At 36.3% G+C, this 27211-nt stretch overlaps 1 protein-coding gene across 1 annotated transcript in view; it reads left to right on the forward strand.

The window, feature by feature from the left end:
* IFT80 (intraflagellar transport 80) overlaps positions 1–27211 on the forward strand; it is a 106603-nt gene that overhangs the window by 58505 nt on the left and 20887 nt on the right. The window contains exons 9-13 of the mRNA XM_033090443.1: positions 3933–4112; positions 15924–16042; positions 18447–18521; positions 22343–22506; positions 26382–26446. Of these exons, the coding sequence (XP_032946334.1) occupies positions 3933–4112; positions 15924–16042; positions 18447–18521; positions 22343–22506; positions 26382–26446 (603 nt within the window). The remainder of the gene's footprint in view (positions 1–3932; positions 4113–15923; positions 16043–18446; positions 18522–22342; positions 22507–26381; positions 26447–27211) is intronic.

Genomic DNA, 27211 nt, shown 5'->3' on the forward strand with positions numbered 1-27211 from the left:
ATACCGATAACAAACGATGAATACAAATCATATGTATACATTTTTTTGGCACCCCCGATGTATTCATTTTTTGAACTTACTCATCATAATTTCAAAAAAGGAAGTTTGTACTCTTCATGCTGCTGAAGAAGCAAAGCTTATGATTTGTTCTTTACCACCTCTTTGTTAACTTTATTATTGGCCCTTTAACTTAAGTAACAGAGGTTTTGAAGTAGGTGATGTTGGATCTGCCGGCAGTTTCTGAGTGTGGGCCGGGATCGTGTCTCGTAAAGCCGGAGAATGGAAACACAGACCAGGGAGAGGCAAAAAGTTTTAAAAAGAGGATAGTTTATTAGAGGCAGGAGAAGAGGTTACTGCTTCCGAGCGGGAGGGGGTCCCGAATGGGGGTGCCCCGTGACTGAGGCAAATTTTTATACCTTCCCTTGCCTGCTTGGGGAAGGGGAGCTGTTTGAAGAAGGGAACTGTTTGAAGAAGGGAACTGGCGCCTTCTAATGAAATTCGTGTACCAGGTTGGTTCTGCTTGCCCATCCTAAAGGAATTAGCAAAGTCACCCACTCTTATCTATCAGATCAGCTCCGTTTGTCAGGCCAAAAGGAATTTTATGATTAACCTCAAGGCCTTGTTACATTATGTTCTGGAGCAAAGGAGTGATTTCAAAACCTGAAGTTTTAGGATATGGCTGTCTTTGTTTATTCCACCAGGGACCTTCCTGTCTACCTGGGGACATGCTAGCTAACCTGTATCAGTTTGAAGAGTGGTATGAAGGAGTTGCAAAAAAATGTCAGTGAATAGTAAGAGTCATTCAGCATTTTTATTATATGTATGAACTTTTACTGGGCATCTTGTCTTATAGTAATACGAATTAGTGAATCTTTTTCTGTATTTTTTTCCATTTCCTCCAAATTTTTGTCAGTGAGCCCATAGCTAATACTGAATATTCTTTTTGTTGTGTGGCTGACATTTCCCCTTCCCCCACGAAAAAGAGTTTGCTGATCTGACTGTATGTTTTTCTGCTCACACCCTAGCAGATGGGTGATACCTGTGTGGCTTCCTGGTTCTGTTGTGTACTCTTTTCCTCGCCTGCTTCCTGCAGAACTGATTCCCAGGCATCAGAATAGATGACCACACGCACCAGGCCTGAGTCATTTGAAATCTGATTCTGAAGATGATTGGGGTAGATCCAAGCTGATGATTTTATCTTAGGATGGGTCTGCACTCTTGCAGAGTCTTTCAAAAGACACCCTGTAGTGAAGGTGGAAAAAGGGATTCTCCTATTTGTTTCGTTGGCTGGCGTACCTGTCCCTAGATGGTCCCCTGCCATATTGTGAGCCCAAATGGCACAGAAAAGGGCTGAGAATTGAGAAAAAAAAGTACTTCCACAATTTGTGAACAATAAGAAAAGAAAAGGAACAAGTAATGTGATTCTTTAAAGGTGAAATACAGTAACACCTCCCAATTCAGCTTTGCGGGGGGGAAAAAGAGCCACAGTTTTAAGGAAATAAGTTAAGCACCAAAAACTTTATGGAAACATATTTTGACCATTATAAGATTGACATCTTGCTAAGGTTTCTGCACACTCTCCTGCTTTGCTTTCTGAATCAGAGCTCTCCTAGTGTGAACTATTTCCTTAGAAACGTAGGGGCCTCATTATTGTTTCTGGATGACCACACAGTGGAGTACTCTGCTTTTTTAGTAATTCCATCCTGCTCTTTGTATGTTAATTTTTCTATATATTTTTTCTTTTTTTTTCTTTTTTTCCCTCCTCCCCAATTTTTCTATATATTTTTAATTCTATTTTTCTCTACCAACTGCTCCTTCTTATGGCTGTTAGTATGTTCTTTGCTGTTGCTTTCAATCTCCTGTCTTATTTTATACGTGGTCTGCATGAGACCTGCCTCCAGACTTCTCTTGTGGAGTAGAGAGGGAAGAATGAGTGGCAGCTTTTTCTCTCTAAACGCACAGATATCTCTTCCATGTACCTCTGTTGTCTCAAGGCAGGCTTGGACACCAAGCTGCACTGGGCCCCAGCGAGAGAGGAAGCAGAGCTTGGCCAGAGACCTACTCACTAACTGGCATTTTGCTGCCCACTTGTGAGGTTTCCAGCATTCTACTTTACCTCATTTGAAACCTCACAACAAGGCGTAGAGCGAGATTTGCCAGGCCTTGTGCTCAAAACATCCCCGTGCACCTCACAGGAGGAAGGTAACTTAGAGGTAAAGCAAAGCACAAGCTTTGACCGCAGTGCATTGGATCCTGGGTCAGGTTTGGCAACATGGTGGCATCACAAGTTCTATCCTAAAAGGTTCTCTTTAACAAGTTCAAATTTCTCTCTAAGAAGTCACAAAGCAAAGTGGCAGAACTGAGATTCAGTTCTGATTATTCCAGAGGTCGGGCTCTTAACCACCATCCACGTGGCCTTAGTTCCTTATCTACACCTTCTACTTTGTTTCTGTGCTCAGTATGGAAGACGACCTGGAGGGCTTGACTCCTCCTGGCGGTTCTTCTCTGGGGTGGGATTTTGCTGCGATATTAATAATGAATATTTTTGGAAAAATAATGATACAGTACAAAAATAAATAGCCATCCAAGAGCAACAGAAATTAAGACTTAATTTGACTGTAGGCTATAGGATTGGAAAAATGGAAAGAGAATGTATATAAATTTAGTCAAATAAATAATCATCCTTCTAGGTGGTAGGACGGGGCAATCCTCCCATCTGTTGCTCCTTGAGTTCTCATGGCTGAACTACTAGTACAATTGACACAAGACCAGATTAACAGGAGAAAAAAACCAGTTTAACATGTCCACATGGGAGATCATAAATGATACTCAGAGAAATGATCAAACCAGACAGCTATTTATACATTTGTAAATTTGTGAAGAATTGACAGGACAAGAAACTTGGGTTTGGGTGCTCATTAGGAAGGAATCTAAACAGAAAGAGGGCTTGGGTAGTAAATAAGTAAAAAAATCACAAGGTTTGTTTAAATAGGTTTCTTGGCCCTGGATTCCTTAACTTGAGTAATAAGGGCCATCTCTCAGGGCCGGTGGAGCAAGGAGGGCACCTTCATAGGGGGATTTACTTCCTGCATTCACGGAGACAAAGAAGGCTCGAAGTGCCCTTACACCAGCGGCGTTTCAAGTAACTTCAATTCAAGTTACTTGCCATTTTGGGGTGGCCTTCCCTGGGCCCTGACATAGCAAATACATATTTACCTCTGAAAAATGAAAGAAAATTCATGTAATACCATCTTTGTTCTTTTCTTTCTGTCTTAGTCTCTCCTTCACACACACACACACACACACACACACACACACACACCCCTCTTTTGTTCCAGTTAGTGCTTATTGATATCTTTAGATAACATTCTCACACAGATAGGTAGATCCTAGAAGAGGTTATATTTACTGCCTTCTTTAAAAAAAAAAAAAAAAAGGGTCAATTTACCGATACTTTCATGATTTAAAGTATATATCAGAGATGTTTTAGTTACATTGTATGTTTAGTTTCAGTTTTTGTGATATTCTTGAAATATTGTGATCAGAAATTTTTAGGTATAGCAACTATAGAGATCCTTAAGAAGTAATAGTAAGATGGCTTTGTTTTTTCCTACAGAATCTTTATATTTACCCATTCAGTGTTACTTAAAAGTAATATTGTGAATCAATATTGTGAATATATTGTGTGGGTGTTTTGCAGTTCTTGAGAGAGATTTCATGTTATTCCACTGTGTACTTTAAAAATTACATCTTTGTCTTTCGTTCAGTATACTATAGTTTTATCAAGAAAAATATCTTAATAATTCTGGAATAAAGACACGTTCTGTTAAAAATTATCTTAATATGTTAACATATGCTCAATTTAAAACTTCTTTAAAAACTTTTTTTTTTTTTCTAAATAAATCAGCTTTTTCTTATTCTCTCTTCCCCAGTGGTCATATGCGTTAGAAAAGCCCAACACTGGCAGCATATTCAATATTGCGTGGTCGATCGATGGCACTCAGATTGCTGGAGCCTGTGGCAATGGACATGTTGTTTTCGCACACGTGGTGGAGCAACGTTGGGAGTGGAAAAATTTTCAAATAACATTAACTAAGAGAAGGACCATGCAGGTATGATTATGGTCCATGGTTGATTAAACCTGCTTCTTTTCGCATTAGTTCACCATATAGATTATGGAATTATCTTCTTTAATTATATTTAAATGAAGTTTATAAAAATTCAGTTACATTAGATATATTTTAACTATACCATTAGTGATGTTTTCATGACGTAAGGTAAGAACTTTTCACTAATATAGACCCTGAGTGCCCACAGCTAGTGCAGTCATAGGGTTGAGGCACAGGGATAGTGAAGCTCAAAGCATTTAGGAAATGTATGGATTCATCTGAGGAAGGAGGGAGGGAAGCTATGACAAGTTCAATTTAACTCCTGGCGCTGACCCCAAGGCAGGTCTAATCTGCTAGTCACAGTCAGGGCTACAGTATTTTATTTATTTATAATTGTATGAGTTTATTTAACTTGACTAATTTTTTTTCCTTTTAAGAATTACCTACGGCAAACCAAAGTGGGAAAATGGTAGGAAGTTCTTATTGGGAGTTAGGAAGAAAAATACTGTATTTCCCCAAAAATAAGACCTAGCCGGACAATCAGCTCTAATGAGTCTTTTGGAGCAAAAATTAATATAAGACCCAGTATTATATTATGTTATATTATATTATATTATATTACATTATATTATATTGTATTATACCCAGTCTTATAGTAAAATAAGACCGGGTCTTACATTAATTTTTGCTCCAAATCACACATTAGAGCTGATGGTCTGGATAGGTCTTATTTTCGGGGAAACAGGGTAGGTACTTCTGGAGTGAAATACTTTGTAGACTAAGACGGGAAGGTTGGGACATGGCAGTGGAAGATGGGGAGGAATGTTTTACAGGTAGAGAACATCAGGAGGCGAGGGTGTGGGGGGTTCTCTAGTCAGTGCGAGCCCCTTACACAGAACTACATTTATCTTGTCTTTAGCTCTCCTGTAGGGCCTAGCCCAGTGTCTTGCATATAATAAGCACTCCACTCAACAAATATTTGTGTAGTTAATTGACAGAAGGTAGGAAGAAGAGGCCAAAGACAGTGTGTCAATGGCAAATCCTCTGCCAAAGAAAGTGAAACTATATCTTTCTTCTTTCTGTCTGTGCCAGTTGCCTCTATCTTCAGTATTCAGATTTCCGATTATTATAAATAACATAAAATTTTGGAAGCATATATCGTGTGATTTCTTGGACAGATCTATTTAAATATTCTTTAGCCCCTAGTATCTAGATATTTTTATTTGTATAATACAGTCACCAATTAGTTACATTATAATTTTTCTTTGTTCTGTTTACTTATATTAAAAATTTTAAACTTTTTATTATGGAGAATTTAAAACATATACAAAAATACACAGACTAATATAATGAATCTCCATGTACTCGTCACCCAGCCCCCACACCAACCCATGATCAAGCCTGCCCCTTTCATGTCCGTATCTATTTCCACCCCTCGGAAGACATCCCGCTTTTGCCATGTTCACTAGAAGGAAGCTACTGGGTCCAATCCACACCCAGTGGAGACACCAGACGAAGATGTGAATACGAGGAGATGAGGATCATGAGGAGCCATCTTACAAGCTACCTAACCACACATACATACCTTCATTCATGGACGTAAAAATTCAGAAATGCAATGCTTAACTAATGCAGCTGTTGCATATGCAACTGAAAACAAACCCATTCCCTCCCTAAAAGAAATTAACCTGTATTCATCCAGTTACCCCATCCAGCTCCAAATCTCTGGTCTGGAAAACTGTGGAAAAAAAATGTGAATTTTAATTATTCTCCTCTCCCTCCCCATATTCCAAATTACAGTGATGAAGGCAAAATGGACAGTTTCAGTGAAAACAGGTGGGGAAACGGGTGAAGGGAAAACAACACACAGTGATTACAGGGTCCATAGCTACAATGAGCTGGCCAGGAATATCCTGAGAACCTGAGAACTCTTTCTTAGCAATGGAGTCGGTTGCTTGGTTAATTTGGTAATTCTACTTCGCTTTTCTGGGATGATCTCCCACCTGGGAGAATTCCCTTTCTGGGGACTGTACATTTTAGTAGGCCACTTATTTTTTTTTTCAGCCCCTAATGAAAGCACCAATGCTTCCAGCTAAAGCATTGGGGATTTATTTATTTATTTTTAATTCAGACAAACTGTACGACAATATTCAGAGAACCCTAATAGCCAACCCCATTAGGGAACAAATTTTTTTTTCCCCCATCTTCCCCCCACCCCTCTTCTTTGATAACCATCAGCTTGTTCTGTGTATCTGTGGGTCTATTTCTGTTTTGTTTATTGTTTTGTTTTTTTATTTTCCACATGTAACTGAAATCATAAGATATTTGTCTTTCTGTCTGACTTATTTCACTTAGTATAATACACTATAGGTCCATCCCTGTTGTTGCAAGGGGCAACACTTTTCAATGGCCAAGTAATATTTCACTCTTCAATGGCCAAGTAATATTCCATTGTGTGTGTGTGTGTGTGTATATATATATATATATATCTCACATCTTCTTTACCCATTCATCTGTCAATAAACACCTAGGTTGCTTCCGTATCTTGGCTATTGTAAGTAATGCTGCAGTGAACATAAGGGTGCATGTATCTTTTCAAAGTAGTGTTTTTGTTTTCTTTGGATAAATACTCAAAAGTGGAAGTAGCCCACTTAATTTTTTTGTGAGGTGGGGTCATGGATTGCCATAGGGACTGAACAATCACAGCTTTTTATTTGCCTGGTTTAGAATTTTACAGTTTCCTTAGAAGCTTAGTAGACTCTTGGTTGATTTGTGTTTCATTAACTCAGAAACCAGATATCATGTTGAGTCATAATTCTTTTTTTTTTGTTTTAAGATTTTATTGGGGAAGGGAAACAGGACTTTATTGGGGAACAGTGTGTACTTCCAGGACTGTTTTCCAAGTCAAGTTGTTGTCCTTTCAATCTTAGTTGTGGAGGGCGCAGCTCAGCTCCAGGTCCAGTTGCCGTTGCTAGTTGCAGGGGGCGCAGCCACCATCCCTTTTGGGAAATCGAACTGGCAACCGTGTGGTTGAAAGCCCGCGCTCCAACCAACTGAGCCATCCGGGAGGCATCTCAGCTCAAGGTGCTGTGTTCAATCTTAGTTGCAGGGGGCGCTGCCCACCATCCCTTGTGGGACTCGAATTGAACTGGCAACCTTGTAGTTGAGAGCCCACTGGCCCATGTGGGAATCGAACCGGCAGCCTTCGGAGTTAGGAGCATGGAGCTCTAACCGCCTGAGCCACTGGGCCGGCCCTTGAGTCATAATTCTTGAATCTAGACCTTGATCTGGCAGTTGCTACCTGGCAATAGGCTTCATTGCCCTACTGGTTCCCCTGTTCCTCAGCGTTTGTGTGACCCCCCATAACCTGAGAGAGAAGGTTTCTTAATCTGCTCCTTGCTTCTGGGCTAGATCCCAGTGGATAATTCTTTTTTTTTTATAATTTCTTTTCAAATTTAATGTTTTTTCTTTATTTTTAAAGTCTTAATGTACAATTAGGAGGTTTGTGATACAAATTCCCCTGCTACTTTTCCAGTAGCTTTTTTTAAATATTATACTTACTTTAAAAATATATTTTTTATTAAAATATAGCTAACATACAATATCATATTAGTTTCAGATGTACAACATAGTTTTTCAACATTTATAAACCTAAAGAAGTGATCACCACGATAAGTCCAGCACCCATCTGACACCATACTATGCTATCACAATATTATTGCCTATATTCCCTATGCTGTACATTACATCTCCATGATTTATTTGTTTTATTTCTGGAAATTTGGACCTCTTATTCCCCTTCACCTTTCCTTTCCCCCCATTTTTAATTTTTCAATTACAGTTGGCAGTCAGTATTATTTTATATTAATTTCAGGTGTACAACATAGTGGTTAGACATTTATATAATTTAAGAAGTGATCCCCCTGACTAGTCTAGTAGCCACCCGGCACTATACCTAGTTATTACCATATTATTGACTATATTCCGTTTGCTTTACTTTACCTCCCCATGACTACATATTTTATAACTACCAGTTTGTATATTTTAATTCCTTTTGCTTATTCCTTCACCCACAACCCCTCTCTGATCTGGCAACCATCAATATGTTCTCTGTATCTATGAGTTTGTTTCTGTTGTGTTTGTTTATTTTTTCTTTAGATTCCACATATAAACGAAATCACATTGTATCTGTTTTTCTCTGTCTTACACTCCACTCAGCACTGTACCCTCCAGGTCCATTCATGCCACTGCAGATGTCAAGAACCCATTCCTTTCCATGGCTGGGCAATATTCCACTGTATATATGTACCACCTCGTCTTTATCCATTCTTCCATTGACAGACACCCAGGCTGCCTCCACATCTTGGCCATTGTAAACAATGCTGTAAAGAACATATGGATGCATACAACCCTTCGTAGCATTTTGGTTTTCTTCAGATAAATACCCAGAAGTGGGATTACTGGGTCCTTCGTTGTCTCTTCCCTTAACCTTTTTTTTCAAGTCTATTTTGTGTGGTATAAGTATTGCTACTATAGCTTTTCTTGTTTGTTTCCATTTTCATGAAATATCTTTTTCTATCCCTTTACTTTCCATTTGTGTGTGTCTTTCAATCTGAAGTGATTCTCTTGTAGACAGCATATGTAAGGGTTTTGTTTTCTTATCCATTCAGCTTTGTTTTCTTATTCCACTCCTATGTCTTTTGAGTGGAACATTTACTGCATTTATATTGAAAGTAATTGTTGATAAATGTGTAGCTATTGCCATTTTATTATTCATAATTTTTATCTTTTTTTTTCCACTTTAAAGAAGTACCTGTAAAATTCCTTGTAATACTGGTTTGGCTTTTAGCTTTTTCTTTAGCTTTTTCTTGTCTGGGAAGCTCTTTGTCTGTCCTTTGATTCTAAATGATAGCTTTGCTGGGTAGAGAGAGTAATCTTGGTTGTAGGTCCTTGCTTTTCATCACATTGAATATTTTGTGCCAATTGCTTCTGGCCTGCAAAGTTTCTGTTGAAAAATCAACTGACAATCTGAGGGGAACTCCCTTATAAGTTACTAGTTGTCTTTCTCTTGCTACTTTTAGAATTCTCTCTTTGTCTTTAACTTTTTCCATTTTAATTATAATGTGTCTTGGGGTGGGCCTGTTTGAGTTCATCTTATTTGGGCCTCTCTGTGCTTCATGGGCTTGTATGGCTATTTCTTCACCAGGTTAGGAACGTTTTCAGTCATTATTTCTTCAAATAGGTTCTCAATCTCTTGCTTTCTCTCATCTCCTTCTGGTACCCCTATGAAGCAAATGTTGTTACGTCCTCATTTTTGGATTCCTTTTTCTTCTTGTTCTGATTGGGTGTTTTCTGATACCTGGTCTTCCAAATTGTTGATTCAATTATCTGCTTCATCAAGTCTGCTGGTGATTCCTTCTAGTGCATTCTTCATTTCAGTTATTCATTTCATTCTTCACTTCTGATTGGTTCTTTTTTATGGTTTCTATGTCCTTTTTTATGCTTGCTATCTCTGTTGACATTCTCACTAAGTTCCTTGAGCATCCTTATAACCATTGTTTTGAACTCTGTCTCTGGTACGTTGCTTGCCTCCATTTTGTTTAGTTATTTTTCTGGAGTTTTCTTCTGTTCTTTCATTTGAAACATACTTCTTTGTTTCCTCATTTTGGCTACCTCTCTGTTTGTTTCTGTATATTAGGTAGATCTGCCATGTCTCCCAGTCTTGGCTGGGTGACCTTATGTAGTAGGGCTCTCGCACAGTCTGCCTAGATACTTGCTCCGGGCACTCCAGCTGTGTCCCTTGTGCGGGTTGTGTGTGCCCTCCTGTTATAGTTGAGCCTTGATTGCTATTGGCATGTCTGTGGGTGGCATTGGCCCTTAGGCTGATTAGCTGTGAGGTTTGGCCACATCCACACTTTACGGGCTGCTGTGCCAGGGCTTAACCCATTGAGTGGGGTTTGCCCCAATTGGCTCTGGTGCCTGTTAAGACCGCCCTTTGGGTGTGCTGCTTGTGGGGGATAATTGGATGGTGCTCTGCTGTGGTCTGAGCCATCCTCCAAGTATATTGGGTCTGGGGCCTCTTGCAAAGGACTTCAATGCAGGCCCTGGTCACCCACTGCCTGTGACTAGCCAGGGACTACCCAGTAGGAGCTACAAAGTGATCCACAGTTTTTTGCTGCAAACTGAGGACATCTGCCAACAGTACCAGGCCTGGGGTAACTGCAAAAAGCCAGGATTCCCCGAGGCTTGCTGCCACCTGCCTGCTCCCTTAAGTTTCAGCCACCGAAAAAGCCTCATATAGTACAAGAGTTGGGTGAGGCAGGGTCTCAGGGAGTCGTTCACTAGAGTGGGAAGAGTTGTGGTCACCAGGTTAATATAAATTCTGGTTTGGTGCCTGTGCTGAGCCCAAAGCTACTCAGCAAAAGTCTGAGAGCACACCTAGGCCAATCACCACCCACCTGAGGCCCGAGGACACGGATAGTTTTCCAAAAAAGAGTGCAATGCTGGTGGGGCCAGCTGCTCCAGAGAAAGTGCCTCTGGTGTTGGGCAGGGTCCCAGTGAGTCAGCAGGGCAGAGGAAGCAGAGCTCACCAGGCCAATCAGATTCAGATTTGGCCTGTGGGGGCGGGCTCAACATAGGAAAGATGGTGCCCTCCTGCGGGCTGCACAGGAGAAGGAACTCATTCAGGGAACATGAGGACTGTCCTCCAGCCGCACTCTTAAGCCACATACCTCAGTCTGCTCCCCGTATGTCTTTGACACCCCCCCCTCCCCCGCGAGTTACTGTCCCTCCACTGGAGCCCAAGATGAATGCCTGCGAGTGAGTGAGAGTCTATGCGATCGTTTAAGAAGACGCCTGGGTTTCCCACAGCCTTCCATCCCTCCTGGATGGTTGGAATCCCCACTGTTTTTCACAGCCTGATCACAGCTCCTCTGGGCTGGGGAACCTGGTGTGGGTCGGCTGGGGTCCCTCACTCTGGGGGAATCTGCAACTAAGATATCCCTCCCAGTTCTCAACCACTTCGCGGAGGTTTGGGTCTAGCCCATTTTGTGTCTCTGCCCCACCAGTCTTCACAGGGCTTCTTCTCTAAATCCTTAGTTATAAAGCCTCTGTTCAGCTAGACTTCGGATGATTCTCCACGTTGATTATTCTGTAATTTAGTTGTAATTTTAATGTGTTCATGGAAGGAAGCAGGCACAGTGTTTGTCTACTCTGCCACCTTGGATCTCTTTTCTCCAGTGAATAATTCTTTCTTAAAGGGCTAATTGATGTCTTTGTTAGGAGGGAGTGCCTGGAAGGGAGAGGGTACAGGTGGAGATGAAGCATTTCTCAGATCTCCAGCTTACCTCTTTCCTGCCACTCTTAATGTAGCATTGGCTTTTAATAGTTGCCAAAATTCAAAGTTATTTGATTCTTAGTCATTTTATCTCCTGTAAAGATAAGAGTTAATAGCAGAGTGATTTTGAGGATAAAATGAGATAATGTATGTAAAACAAAAATAATGGTAGCTATTGCTAAGATTATCGCTATCTATAGGATTAAATGAGTATTTTGGAAATGTGGAAACAGAACTTTTGCACTTATGTCAATCTGAAGAGTCTATATATTGTGGTTAGATACACATATTAGGTGATAGAAGTATCACGAGGTTAATCCTGGATCTGCCCTGAATTGAACAGAGTAATGGGTACAATTTAAAATTCAGCACTGGACATTTCTGATATGGGAGTCACTATAGTTTTGAAATTGTAACAGCAATTATCAGAGTATTTTAGTTTTGTTATTATGACTGGGATGTTTTATTCCTGTTTGGTTGTAGTGTTCCAGATTCACAAAAAACAGAATTCCCCTATGTGACGCTTTAGGCAAGTATGGATTTTAAGAAATCTGTTTATAATTTGAATAATGGCAGAGGCCTATACAATCAAATTTTTAAGTATTGAATTTTCCTAAACCTATGTTAAGAGCCAGTTTGTTTCACTGGGTATCATGTTGCTATAAAGAAGCTACCATATAACTTCCTTTAAAAACTTACTTCTTTCCATTAGCTTTAAAATGTTTCTAGGAGATGATGGTATTTTGGACCTTTTAAAAAGTCTCTGGAAGCTCAGGCTTCTGGTAAAGATGGTGTCATAAGTTCACACTTGGAAGGAATAGATATACCTTTGGCTCCAAAGACATCAATAATACATGAAAAAAATATTTTTAAAAAGACTTATCTGGACTCAAAAACAAGATAAACATCTCTGTGGGCCAGAAATGGAACAGAAATGCAGAATGTGGAGTGAAGTCTCTGACCCGCTTGACTCCAGGTCCAGAGCAGGCAGGCAAAGGCAGTGAGGGGAGCGGCTCCTGCTGGCTAATGGAACTAAAAAGTCTGTGAGGTGACACAAGTGTGCTAATCCAGGTGTGAAATCAGGGCATTGGGAGTCTGTGGAGCAGCTCTCTTCTCCCCTTGATGAACGAAGGCTTTAGAAAGCCTAGGAGTTGAAGAGGGACTCACAGGGTCACCATCTACAGTCGGGGCTTGCTCAGTGCTGGGGGCCTATACACTGAGACTGCACTTGTCCAGTGCACACCTGCAGCATGCACCTGTGGCCTGGTCACTGAATGCACTCTCTTGACATTTTTGCTCTAAGTAAAAACTTGCTGATTCTTGAGGCCAGTGTTTCTCCTACAACCTTCTCAAGTAAAGGTGTTTTTCTTTATGCCAAATATTACTGGGTCTGGAGTTTCGGTAGGTGTCTTCCTTACCTCTCATTGCTAGTTCCAGACCACAATAACTTCTTCACTGAAGAACTCCAGCTCCTTTGAAGCACTTACCATCAGACAACCCCTCTTTTGCAGTCATTTCCCCCACTCATTGAAGAGTGAAGGGAACATAGTCTTTTGCTTTACCACTAGTCCTGACATCACTCTTTTTAATTAAGACATTTTTTATGTCTAAAGGATAAGAACTATTTTATTTTAACATAGTAACATTTCACATTTCTCCAGTTGTCTCCTAAATGTCTTTCACAGTAACAGGTCCCATTTCTCCAATTATTTTTATTTATTTATTTATTTATTTATTTTGTTACAGTTTGTTTGTTTGTATCAGGAAACAAAGTCCCATGCTGCATTCAGTTAATTTGTCTCTTCATTCCTTTTAAATCTGAAACAATTTCCTCTTTCTTCTTATTTGTTTGTTTATTTAAGAAACCAGTTCATTTGTTCTGTTGAATTTCCCGCATTTTCTTCTTTGCATCCCTGTGATGTGATTACATTTCACAGGTTCATCTAACCCCTGTATTAGATTGACAGACTTGATAAGTATAAAGAATACTTTGTATGTGATGCTGTGAGTTCCTCTTGTACCACATCAGGAGAAACATACGTCTGCTTATCTCTCTTTTAGTGATGCTGAGATCAGTCCGTGTGTTCAGGTGTTGTCAGTCTGATTCATCTATCATGTAGTTCCCCATTAGGCTTTTAACTTAATATTTTTGTCAGCCATTGATGGTACTTGTCTAGAACCATGTTTCACTGGGGATCGCAAAATGTTAATCTTGTTATTCTGTCATTTCTTCTGCAACTATTAGCTAAAAGTCTTTTATCAAAGACTTTGCCTCGTCAACCATTTGGTTACCCTGAGGTGAGACACATTTTTGAATTATTTTCCTTTATTTACCAGTTTTCACATAATGAGTTGATTTCCTAGTAATGATTTGCTAACTCATTTCCAATGAGTTTCTTTTTTGTTGTTTTTATTGATATTATTATAAATTTGCAGATTTTAGCATTTTTGATGTGTTTCAATATACTGCAGTCATTATTCTCTTTAATGCTCAAATGGCTTTGGCCAATTGTCTCCTGTATTCTTTTGAGATAATCTCATAGCTTGCTTGCAGTTCTGACAAAATGTTCTCTAGGCTCCTCTTATACATTTCCTGTTCCAGATTTGCAATCAGCCGTTTTTCCAAGAAGGCCTTGTTCCTTTTGGAGGGAAATGTTATTTAGAGTCCATAATCTAGGTGCTACGTGTGCTCATTGTTACTGGTTTGATCATTACTTTAAGATACAATGTATTTGTTTTTGACAGATAAAAATATGACTGTATACTGAGGTTTCAAATTTAAGATTACAGAGTTTTACTTTTGTTTTTTTATTTGAAGCTCTTCTACAAGAAAATTTTGGTTCCTGAAAACATTAATGGTGATTATATATATATATATATAGTTTCAAATAACTAAATTATAGTTTCAAAATAACTAAAATATAGTTTCAAAATTATAGTTTCAAAAAAACTAAAATATAGTTTCAAATAACAAATCAATACTATTTCAATAATATGTTACCAAAAACTGTTTTAGATTTCTTGTTTTGTTTTTTTTAGTATATGTGCTACCGAAGCGAGCACAATTTTTTTTTAATATAAACAAATTCATGTATCTTTATCGTCCCCTTTATTAGATAAAAGATATCATACTATATACACAGTTTTGCATCTTATAGTTTTTACTTTGTAGTATATCCTGGAGATCACTCCATAGGTCTTTCCTGTTTCTTTTTACAGCGGTATAATATTCCACTTTGTGAATGTATCATAGTTTAACTTATCCGCTATTGATAGACTTTTGGGCTATTTCTAGTCTTGCTGTTACCATTAGTGCTATGTATGGTAATATCCTCGTGTGTATGTTATTTCATAGTTTCGCTTATTTATCTTTGGGATGGAATTCTAGAAGTAAGATTGCTGGGTCAAGGAATACACATATATGTAATTTTGCTATCTCTTATCATAGTGATAATAGTTTGGTGGGGATGCAGTTGAGGAACAGATAATAAAAATATAATATGCCTTATAAGTAGAAGTACATCAAAGAAGTACTTACAAGAAGTTTGACTTTATTTTCCCATCTATCTTTCCATAACCTTTCATTCTTCATTAATATTATAATTGTCACATTATACTGTATTTAGAAAGATGGTAGCATTATGAAGTGAATTTAAAGAAATACAATGTCTAGGTGCAATTAATCTCTTTTTCTCTACCTTTCAGCTCTTACAATAATATCTTACCCATTCTGGTGTTGGCCAGAGATTAGATAAGTTTAACTTGCCCAACATTTTGCAGATTACCCATCATCTTTGAGGTGTTTGGCAGATACTACCAACTGTTAAAATCCTTGCAAGCTTTATTCTGTTACAAACTTTTATAACAATTTTGACTATCAAAGGCAAATTTCCTTTGTTAGTTGGTGCTTAGCTTTCTTATATATTATCTGTGTGTTTTTACATAGGGAAATACTTTCTCCCCCTCTGTGCAGTTTCTTCACTATGCAATTGGTTTCTTTCCTAATACCTCTACTCTACTTTTGATTTTTAAAGTTATTTATCTCTTTTTTTAGAACTTAAATTTTAATGTAAAACCTAATCCTAGAAAAGATATATTCTTACTGTTTTGGCCAGAAATTATATAGTAGTCTCTTTCTAACTCATATATACCACATTCCTTTGGCTATGTCTTAGTGTTACACCATTTTTCACCTTATTGCTCTATTGCTCCATCTTTCAGATTAGCTTGCAGTTTAGAAATCTTTATAGGCCTTTTTCAACTTATTTCTAAGAAGTGTTCTGTGTCTGTACTTTTGTTGGTTGATTTTTATACCCAAATGTGTTATCTTATGCCTAGTTCCTATTGAATTCATTTTTATATGATTGGGCAATCAAGAGAGCTTTCGATTTTTTTGTTTTACAAAATCTTGCTAACTTATTTAAAAAGTGTGATATATTTTAATGTTGTTTGTTGGTATTTCATTTTTTCTTGTTTAGGTTCGTAACGTTCTTAATGATGCAGTGGATTTACTGGAATTCCGTGATAGAGTCATTAAAGCATCTTTGAACTATGCGCACTTAGTTGTTTCAACGTCTCTTCAGTGTTATGTGTTCTCGTAAGCATTTTGCATTTTTTAAAAATCCAGAGTTTTGTCTGTGATAAGGAATTTATTTTCAAGCTTTCATATCAACACTATTTGGCTTAAACTTAACTTTCTCAAAATCTCACCTATCATGAACCTAATCCCAACTAAAGTGTGATAAGGGGGTGGCCGGTTAGCTCAGTTGGTTTGAATGTGGTGCTAGTAGCACCAAGGGTGCTGGTTCAATCCCCACATGGGCCACTGTGCACCTTACCCTCCTTAAAAATAAATAAATAAATAAATAAATAAACACAATTTTTTTAAAAAGAGAAATAAATAAGCTATGAGCAGTGAAAATAGATCTAATAAACTTTGTGCATCAAAGGTTAATAATCACTTTAATAATATAAAATACCTTCTCTGAGATGGTGCTTACTCTCACTTTACTCACAGTTCTAAGGAATTTAGTGTAATTTTATTTCAAAGTCCAGAGAAGATTAGGAACAGCTGATAAATGATGGGAAAAGGAACCTCTAACCACTGGAAGAGAAGACAGCTAGCAGCCTAACAATAGGCTGAAAGATACTCAATAAGGACATATGAAGGTATTAAGGCTTAACATCATGTCCCAGGGTAATTGTGGATATTCATATTGATAATCCAGAGTTGTCCAGAAATGATGAAAGGAAATATATTCAGTATGCTTTGTATTAGAAAGCAGGGAGTGATTCAATACATCCAAGAAACTTGCACCTAAAATTTTAACAACAATGAGTATTTGGTATTTTTAAAATGGTAACTTAGTATGTGCTAATAAATGTTGAACAACAGACTTTCTGGAAACAAACAAATTTGATTTGCATTGTTTGCTGGTTTCTATGATGTAGTATTTCTACTGTGGCTGATTTCAAGCTTCCAATGTGTTACTGAAAGCAGAATTGAAGAGAGATACACAGTAGCATACATACCATTACATAGTATTGCCACTGTATAGATGCAGTTGATGTAAATAATCTCAAGTACATAGATAATAGTGAATTGTAATAAAATAATCTAGAAGTGGTTAGTTTTGAATATCATATTTTTAAATATAATTTGCTTAATTCTAATGACTTCCTAAATGAAGCATGATGTGATTTTTCTTCTGAAATACAAAAGCACATATGTTTTTCATATCTGCGAACCCCAGATTTACTAATTATTAGTAGCATTTATTCGTTGTTTTGTTCTATGCATGCATTTACTTATTGAAGTGGGTATCAGACTCTGCATTAGCCAAGATCAATTTCCCACCAGTGTGTCTACTCACTGCAACCTTCTCTTTCCCCCAACTTCTGGATCTGAATATGAGATTTAGAGCATTGCCTCTATGAAGGTAATTGAGAGAAATTCAGAATATATAGGAGTAATAAAACATATTTTAAACTGTGAAACAATTGATTATTTGGGGACAGATTTTTCAGTTTGTAAATGTTCTCTCCACCCATCCCTATCTTTGAATCATATTAACTATAAAAACCAAAGGAGTTATTTGTTCATTTATTCATCCATTTATTCAATAAGTGTGGTCATAGCTTGCTTTTAGATAGTATACAGAATGCTTCACAAACATCTTTTTTTAAAATTTATTTTTAGTTTCAGCTGTACAAAATGATATAATAGTTAAGACATTTACACCCCTCACAAAGTGAAAAACCCCCCTAATCTACTATCCCTCTGACATCAAATATAGCTGTTACAATTCCATTGACTATATTCTCTATGTTGTACTCCACATCCCATGATTTGACATTCAACTTCAGCTCCAGGTGTAAACATCTTTTTATTCAGCCCAACAATAGCATTGGGAGACTTGTAGGAAAAATAATTATGTTTATCATGTGATTGTTACCAAGTTTCTATTTGTTCAGTATCTGCTATATAACAGGCAGTTAGCTAAACACTTTTATAAGTTGTCATTTTCAAATAAGGAGACTAATGCTTCGGGAGTTAAGCTTATTAAGATAATATGGCAGACAGGTGGTAAAACCAAATTTACGATCCTGATTTGTCTAGCCAAGACCCCTCTTTTATGCTATGCTGCTACTGTTTTTCAGATTGGAAACGTTAGATGACTTTCCCAAATCGCAGAGCTGATAAATGACAGAACTTGTACTTATACTTAGGATTCCTCAATTCATTTATTGTGATACCTATAATAAAGTTTTATTGAATGCTTACTCTGTGCTAGATGCTGGGAAAACAAAGTCTCTGCTTTCCAGTGAGGGATACAGAAATTATGTGAATAATTTCAGAACAATGAGTCAACTGCTGTAATAGAAATACATACAAGATTACTGGGAAACTGAAGACACTGTTGAAAATGGGTACCTATCTCCGTATTAAAAAATATTTAATGTTTTATATGTTAACAAATATCCATTGTATTGTCTTTTAGTACAAAGAACTGGAATACACCACTTATATTTGATCTCAAAGAAGGAACTGTTAGTTTAATTCTGCAGGCAGAAAGGTAATTTGTTTCTTATGTTTGACTATTGAATTTGGGGTTAAAATACTTCAAATCACAGTAAAGCACTCCTTAAAGCGTGCCATCTACAGAATGGTACATTATTTGGAATCAATCTGTTTCTACTGTTTATTTTAAAAGAAAAAAAGTAAGAGAATAGCTCTTAGATCAATGGTTCTGAAACTTTTTGGACTCAGAATTGCCTTGCATACTTAAAAAGATATCGAGAGATGTGTATGTGTGTGTGTGTGTGTGTGTGTGTGTGTATACACATTTAATTATAGTTGACATTCAACTTTAGCTCCAGGTGTAAACATCTTTTCATTCAGCCCAATAATAGCACTGGGAGACTTGTGGGAAAAATAATTATGTTTATCATGTGATTGTTATCAAAGTTTCTGTTTGTTCAGTATCTGCTACATAACAGGCAGTTATCTAAACACTTTTGTAAGTTGTCATTTTCAAATAAGGTATATGTATCACCATTTACTATATTAGAAATTAAAATTGAGATTTAAAAGTTATTTATTTAAAATGATGAGAATAAACTCATAACAAGTAAATATCAGAGTAATGACATAAGAAAATGACAGTGAAACAAGCTAATTACTATGAAATAGTTTTGACCTCATGGTCCCTCTATTTTCTATTCTGTTCTTTTTTTGTTTTTAAATACTAGTTGCAACTCATTTATTTTACGAGCCATTACTAGGCTGTGACCTCAAGTTTGCAAAATAATATTCTGTGCAGACAGGACTGAGGAATTTCAGACCAACTAACTGGACTAAGGATGGAATAGTTGTTCCTCAGGAACCCACACTTTTCCACGAACACTATCAATCAGTGTATCAAGTACAGTGATACCCTACTGAATCACAAGTTAAACTAGAGAGCTGTAACCCAGTAAAACCTGGAATAAATATGAAAATATAATAGACAATTACCTAAAATAGCTCCCTATGAAAATCTTTGCACCAAAACCATGTATCATTTTATTCCTCATCCCTTTGCTCACCACCTAGGCAGCTCTTAATAGTGTTTATTATCAGGTTTGCTGGCCCACAGCCTTTTATAAATAGCACACCAGCAGAATGGTGCTGGTGGCCTGTTAGAGGCTGGCATAGTGACAGGAAGAAAAGTGACTGCCTGGCAAGGGAGCACAGAGGAAACTTAAAGCACAGAACTGTGGAGCTGGGTGGCACTATTCAGGGCACCACCAGATTCTCATGAGTATCAAAGCTATCAGTTAACTAGTTACTGGAAAATATGATCATCATATTAATGACCCTGAGTGATCACGAAAATAATTGTGTCAAATTTTTTATCATCTATTTGATGAAATTAAAATAGGCTTTATTTATTTAATTCTATCATAAATTTTAAAAAAGATATCTTTGTTCCTTAAAAGGTAAGATGTCAGCTATCTAAAAAATCATGTTTCATGTGGTGATGGAATAAGACTTTACTTTGGGTGGTGAGCACACAATGCAATATACAGATGATGTATTATAGAATTGTACCTTTGAAACCTATATAATTTTATTAACCAACGTCACCACAATAAATTTAATAAAAGTTTTGAAAAAGTAAATATATTTCTGAAGTTCTTTTTACTCGAACAGTTTCAAATAAATGTATTTGTACATTATTTATAAATATATATTTATTAATATTCTCTTAGTAAAGACATACGTTAATGAAATAAATTATTAGGTAATTAAAGAATATTTTACTTACTTCCTATTGCTAGTTTTATTTGTACATTTAGATATGTTTGCCCCTTGAAACACAGTGTTTACTCACAAGTAGGTTAAAAGCTATAGTATCTTGTTTAGAAGAGAAAATGCTTTTAGTACTGAGACTCAGAAAGAATATATACTAATATGAGGTGTCATTTTGTCAACATTAGCAAATTTTTTTTTTATACACTAATATGTAAGGGTCAGACCCTTTAATTAAATAAACTATACTAATACTCAAGTATTAATTTAATTAAAGTATATATTTGGTATTCATTATATACTAACTTTTCATTGGTTTTATTGTTTATTTCCTATTTGTTTCCATAACAAGAATGAGCAATTAGTTATTCCTGAATAAAGAAATAGTTCTGAATCAAGGATATTAAAACCTTGAATATAAGATTTAAAAAGTAATAATGCTAATAACCTTTCACTAAATAAAGTTCCAGTAAATCCAAAAAAAAAAAAAAGTAATGTGTTCGTCATTGAGGAAATAGGCACTTTAATATAGCAGTATTATGAGTGTAAATCAATACAACCTTTCAAAGGGCAGTTTAACAATATATATTTAAATTTTAAAAGTAATTGCATTTATTGAAGTTGTACTAAGAAAGTAAATAAGGTAGATGTACAGAGATGTGTTAGACATTCTTTAAAACAGTAAGTAATTTGAAATAAAAGTCCATTAGGAATGAGTTAACTAAGCAAAGTTATGTTATATTCGTAATTTGTTTGCCATAAGCTATCTTTACGGAGGTAGGATTGCAAGAGATCTTTTGCTTTCTCTGTATTGTTTGAATTGTTTTTTGCAATGTTTATAAATTTTCAAAGAAAAAAGTAGCCATAAATATTTACATTTTGACTTAACAAAAAATTAGCTACACAGAACACTTATACCTTGAATATAGCTGTCAACACCGATGTGTTGTTTTAGATATTGAGACAGGATAGTTAGCATGTCCCTAGGTAGACAGGGAGGTCCCTGGTGGAATAAACAAAAGACAGCCATAGCCTAAAACTCCAGGTTTTGAAATCACTCCTTTGCTCCAGAACATAATGTTACAAGTCCTTGTGGTTAATCATAAAATTCCTTTTGGCCTGACAAACGGAGCTGATTTGATAGATAAGAGTGGGTGACTTTGCTAATTCCTTTAGGATGGGCAAGCAGAACAAACCTGGTAGACGAATTTCGTTAGAAGGCACCAGTTCCTTCTTCAAACAAGTTCCCTTCTCCAAACAGCTCCCCTTCCCCAAACAGGCAAGGGAAAGTACAAAAGTAAGAGCTTTTGCCTCAGTCACGGGGCACCCCCATTCGGGACCCCTTCTCACTCGGGAGCTCTAACTCTTTGCTTTCAATAAACTATCCTCTTTTTAAAACTTTTTGCCTCTCCCTGGTCTGTGTTTCCATTCTTCGGCTATACAAGACACGATCCTGGCCCACACCCAGAAACTGCCGGCAGATCCAACATCATCTACATGATTTGGGGACTCACAGGAAAAATATTCCTACATCAATATGAATACATTTACTGATAGTCACCATATTATTTTAAAGTCAAAGCATCTTATTGTAATAAATGCTGACCCTGAGGTTAACTTTTGAGTCATTTTCACTGTTTTAGACTTTAACCAGTATTTAATCTTTAATTATCTTTAGCATAATCTTTAATTGTGAAACATATATTAATATACAGTTTCATGAAACAAATAGCATCTGGCGTTACAATAACTGAATTGTAAATGGTAAGATTTTTCTTACTGCTTTTTTTTATAGAGATACTTCTTTAGGAAAGGAAATAACTTGCAAATATAATATAAAAGAAGTCAGAATTTTAGTATATAGGATTGTGATTATGGGCATTTTCATTTTTCTTCTATCTCCATCAAAAAACAAAAACCTAGAAACAAACCAAAATAGCCAGTGTTGACTTTTCAGGTTATTTGTATATTTCATTCTGTATATATCTATGTGCTTACTATTTTAATTTTAAGATTTAGATTTTTTCCAAAGGATAAACTATTCTGATATAAAAATATAGTAAACTATTATTTGAGAATATATTTTTATTCTCTATTTTTTAGACATTTTCTTCTTGTAAATGGTAGTGGTATCTATTTATATTCTTATGAAGGGCGCTTCATTTCTTCTCCAAAATTTCCTGGAATGAGAACAGATATTCTGAGTGCACAGACTGTGTCTCTGAGTAATGATACCATGGCAATAAAAGATAAAGCTGATGAAAAAAGTAAGTACATTTTTATAATCTGCTATGTCCAATTTCCATTCAATTTGTTAACACTGTAAAATTTTCATAAATTAACTTTCATTTTCTCATCTATTAATGTTAACTTTACATGAAAGCATTATAAGCTTCCTAATTTGTCCTAATCATGAACCAATGAAAGAACTAAAGTTGTCATACTATCTGTACAGTTGTCATACTCAATTGATGGAACAAATAGATGTTGTCATAATAATAACAGCTTAGTGGTAAGGAATAAATCTTTACTAATTCAGTAGCTGTTGGTAGAGAGATTGAATTCAACATTGTGAGTCTGAAAAGAGTATGTTAATTTTTAAGTTTATTGATCTTTTTAAAAACATTCCCTTTTTCTTCATTTGGTAACAGTAAATATTGTGCTTCATTGTACTATTTATTTTGCTGATATGTATTTTAAAGCAGAATTTTAAATTAAGAAAGAGGAAAGTTATGAATAATTTTAAATGTTCATATAAAAATCTAGACCACATTAGTATTTATAAATAAATATGTCAGGTGTTTTGCAATTGCATGGTACAGTGAAACCATTTTATTAAGGCATTGCTGTATCACAGTTTCATTTATCCAACAAATATTTTTGAGTGTTTACTGTATGCCAAGCACTTTTTTAGAAGTTGATGGTACAATAATGAACAAGACTGACAGACAAATATATTTTTTAAATAGTCAGCTAATGACACATGGCTGTGAGGAAAACTAATGCGGGATGAGGAAATAGAGAATTCTGGAGGTGAGGGAAAGGAATGACCATCTCAAGTGCAAGGTCCTAAGGTGAGAATGACTGGCGTGTAAAAGGAACTGCCGGAGAGCTATGTGACAAAGTCCCCAGAGTTAGAGTCACAGGACAGGAGGACAGAGAGATAGAGAAGCAGGAGCCAGACCATGTAAAGACTTGGCCATGGTAAGGATGTGGGCATGAGGGAATGAGAGGAGGCAAGCACCGTATCCTAGGTTTTCATCCTGGATGAGTGAGATGGAAGACAGGGAAGGAGGAAGTGTAGAGGAAGTCCACAAACCAAGAGTTCTGTTTTGGTCAGGATAAGTTCAAATATGTCTTAGACACCTGAGCGTGGATGGTGAGTAAACAGTAAGATAAACAAGCCCAGGGCTCAGGAGAGAGGTGGGGACTAGAGAAAATCTGGATGTCATTGTTGTACAGTGCCATGGCACTGAATGAAATCACCTAGGAAGTCGGTATATCGAGAGAAGAGGACCAAAGAGTGAGCACATCAGTATGGAGAGATGGGTAAGAGGAGGAGGAGCCAGTCGGGTGAGAGTGAGAGTGAGTTATCCCTGAAGCCTCGTGGAAAAATGTTAAATTGTTTTGCTCTGTTAATACATATTGTTAAACATTGTTCATTACTGTGAATATTACCAAACAAAAAAATCTGACCTAACTGTTAATTTTATTAGTTCCCTCCATGGAAGACCTAATTCAGGAGCTACGAAACTGTCCCACTTTTAAAACTTCTGTACTTTGAGATAGCATCACCTCTCATACTAATGGGAAACATAGTTCTCCTAAATAAAGCTATTCCGTCTCTTCATGCCTTAGGCCTTCTCTGAGAGAGGACATTTGGTAATTGTTTTGTTTTTAAGGACTCCCTTTCTAGCTAAAGAAGAAGAAAAGAGAATGAAATAAAATAGAACGGAGATAGCAGACAGACTTAAGATGGCTGTGTAATTGTTAATAATGATAATTAGGAAGTCAGATTTTTGTCTTCAATAAACTTAACATTTGAAAAATCCTAGTGAACACTATGAGTTGTTTATACTTTTCTTATTCAACACCACATATTTTAGGTAGAAGCTTTAATAAACATGTATGTTTCCAACTGAACATACCTTATTCTGAATTTTTCTATAGTTAATTTACATCTGAAACATTTCATTATTCTTTAATCCTTTGATGATTCATAGAATTTGACAGAAAGAATTAGGAACATTTTTCAGAAATATGGATTTATATGCCAATAAATTTTGTTTTTCTAACATAAACTTTGATTGTTGAACAAAATAATCATGTAATTTCGTTTTGCTGTAAATAGAAAATCAAAAAGAGTAAAATAAAATTATTGTAGAACTGATATAAAGTGAGGGAAAGTATTTTCCTTTTTAAAGAAACTAGTGGAGGTATATGCTAACAATCGAAAACACAATTGCAGTATCTGAATCTTTAAAATTTCCTTTCAAAGGGACCATCCACAAGTGAAATCAGTGGTTCCTTTGTAATTTGAGAGTCCCTTTATAGGCAGGATTCTTGAACCAAGCCCAGTGTTCTATGTTATAGTAGGTGCTCAATAAGTACATGTTAAATGGATGTGAATTCCCCTTTGAGTGATTGGTTAAGTAGCAGAGGTACTGCTTTTGACTTCCTTCTTCCCATTCTCTTTGCACAGATACACTATGCGATTAATGTGGGTGATTATTTGAAACAAATGTCTGGGTATGGGGGGAGTAGGAGTTAGAGAGCAGTTACATATGTTTAGAAGCAACTCTCAGCTCCCAACTCTTTCCTTGTTCTTTCTGTCAGTTCCTATTACACGTTAACACTAAAATACAGGTTCAGCCTCCTATAGATCAGGGCCACTTACAGTTATGGAAAGAAGTAGACGAGTTTATCCTCATACTTCCAGCTCATTGTAATTCACACAGTCAGCAAAAGGATGAAAGCCTTTTTTTTTTTTTAAAGATACTTGTATAGCTATGAAAATAACTAGGTTTAGCCAAGCCCAAAGCATTTTTTAAAATGGAAGCCAAAATTTTCTAATTTTGTTTCTACACTTAATTAAAAATGGTTATATGTTTTTCTTTTTCATCTTTCTCAGTATAATTGGCAATTTTAAAAGATGCACCTGATTTCCTCTGTGAATATAACCAGTGACGTCAAATTTAATATCGTAAGGTTTACTAAAAGCTTCTAATAAATATACTGTTAATAAAAGTGTGATCCTCTGGCATTTAAATATCATGTTAGACATATTTTAGCATTTTTATGATCTTTATAAATTGTCCATGTTTTTCTTTTCTGACTACTCTCTTTAAATGCCATTTCTGTCTTTTCATTTTTGTAATCCCATGTGTGTTCAGTCATATAAAATTACTCCATTTGGGATGAATCATGGACAGAAGTAACTCTGGAATTACTTAAAAACAAACACTCCAACAATATTTTCAAGAGGAAAGAACCGCTGCCAATACTACTGTCATGTTTGAGATTAAGAGAAGCCTTTGGTGAAACAGAAAAGGGGGCCAAAGCAGCATTTGTTCTACCAGGAGTACCCCTGTGAGCATAACAAAGACTCTTTCCTACCACTAAGGAAATTCCAAGAGTACAGGCTCTCTGCCAGGAACCCAGGACAGAGACCAGACACACTCTTTATCCCACAGTGGTCTACTGACCACAGGGAACTGGACGGTGCCTAGCACATTGCCCGCCTTGTATATAGTAGGCGCTTGACAAGTGTTTCCTTCGTGAAATACAATTGTGATGTTATATTGGTCTACATCGGAGTTATCAAAATTACAAATTACATCCAGATTTGGACTTGCCATTGTTGATCTCATGGAGCATTGAGGCCATACCATTACTAACAGTTCAAATTAGGGAATGTGTTTTTTCAGGAAGAGGTATTTAGTCCCACCGTTTTCATTGAGAATTCTGACCCCATTAATAAGTAGGAATGGGATGCTGCCGCCACTCTTCTGTGCTGCTGATGGAGATACTCCTGGGGGGCACAGAGTTAAACAGTTTCTCATGAGGATTATGGTAATTCCACTGAAATTTACCAATAAAAATTGTAATACATTAACTGATGTTCTCCTTTTTTTTTTTCAAGTAATCTTCCTCTTTGAGGCATCAACTGGAAAACCATTAGGTGATGGGAAGCTTCTTTCTCATAAGGTAATGGGCATTAGCTATTTCTAATGTAAATAGCCACTGTTTATTTACTTCCTTTTTAAAATTAATGTTTTCACTTTAAGAAGAAAAACATAGGAACTAGTTTTATATTTAAAACCAGTGTGCATTCTACAGAGTATTTTTCCTAAAAATGTCACAGTTAAAGACTAAGCACTAGTAAACTGTAATAGGAAGCTATAAATGCAAATTAACTGAAGAAAAGGGTCTGAATTACATGTCTATTGTCCAGGTCCTTTACTGCTTTTCAATAGACTGTTCTATCTTAATTAAAGTTGTAGCACCTGTCGGTAAATAAAAATGTGTTTATATTTCTAAACAGCTTGTGGTTTTTCCATTGACCTGCCCTTCGCCAGCATTTTCTTCAGATTTTAGAATTATAGTTAAATTGGGGGGAAAAAATGCAAAAAGACCCTGAATTGTGAATTGTTTATTCGTGTCTGATTTTTAGCCTTAATATAAACAAAGGAGCACATTTTATTATTTTTCTAATAAGTGACATATTAGGGTCTAAAAATGCTTTTAACTTTATTGTTCAGTGCTGCTAGTGAAGTGTTACTCTATATGTTATTTTCTTCTTTTTGTAATCATTTTCAATTTGAATAACATACATTCATATGATTCAGAAATCAAAAAGCATCAATTATACATTGAAAAAGTCTCCCTGCTACCTATTCCTCATTATTATCGTTGCTTTTCACCAAATAAGTAACCACTGTCACTAATCTCCTATATATCCTTCCAGAGATT

Source organism: Rhinolophus ferrumequinum, chromosome 2, assembly GCF_004115265.2.
Source record: "Rhinolophus ferrumequinum isolate MPI-CBG mRhiFer1 chromosome 2, mRhiFer1_v1.p, whole genome shotgun sequence".
Taxonomy (NCBI): domain Eukaryota; kingdom Metazoa; phylum Chordata; class Mammalia; order Chiroptera; family Rhinolophidae; genus Rhinolophus; species Rhinolophus ferrumequinum.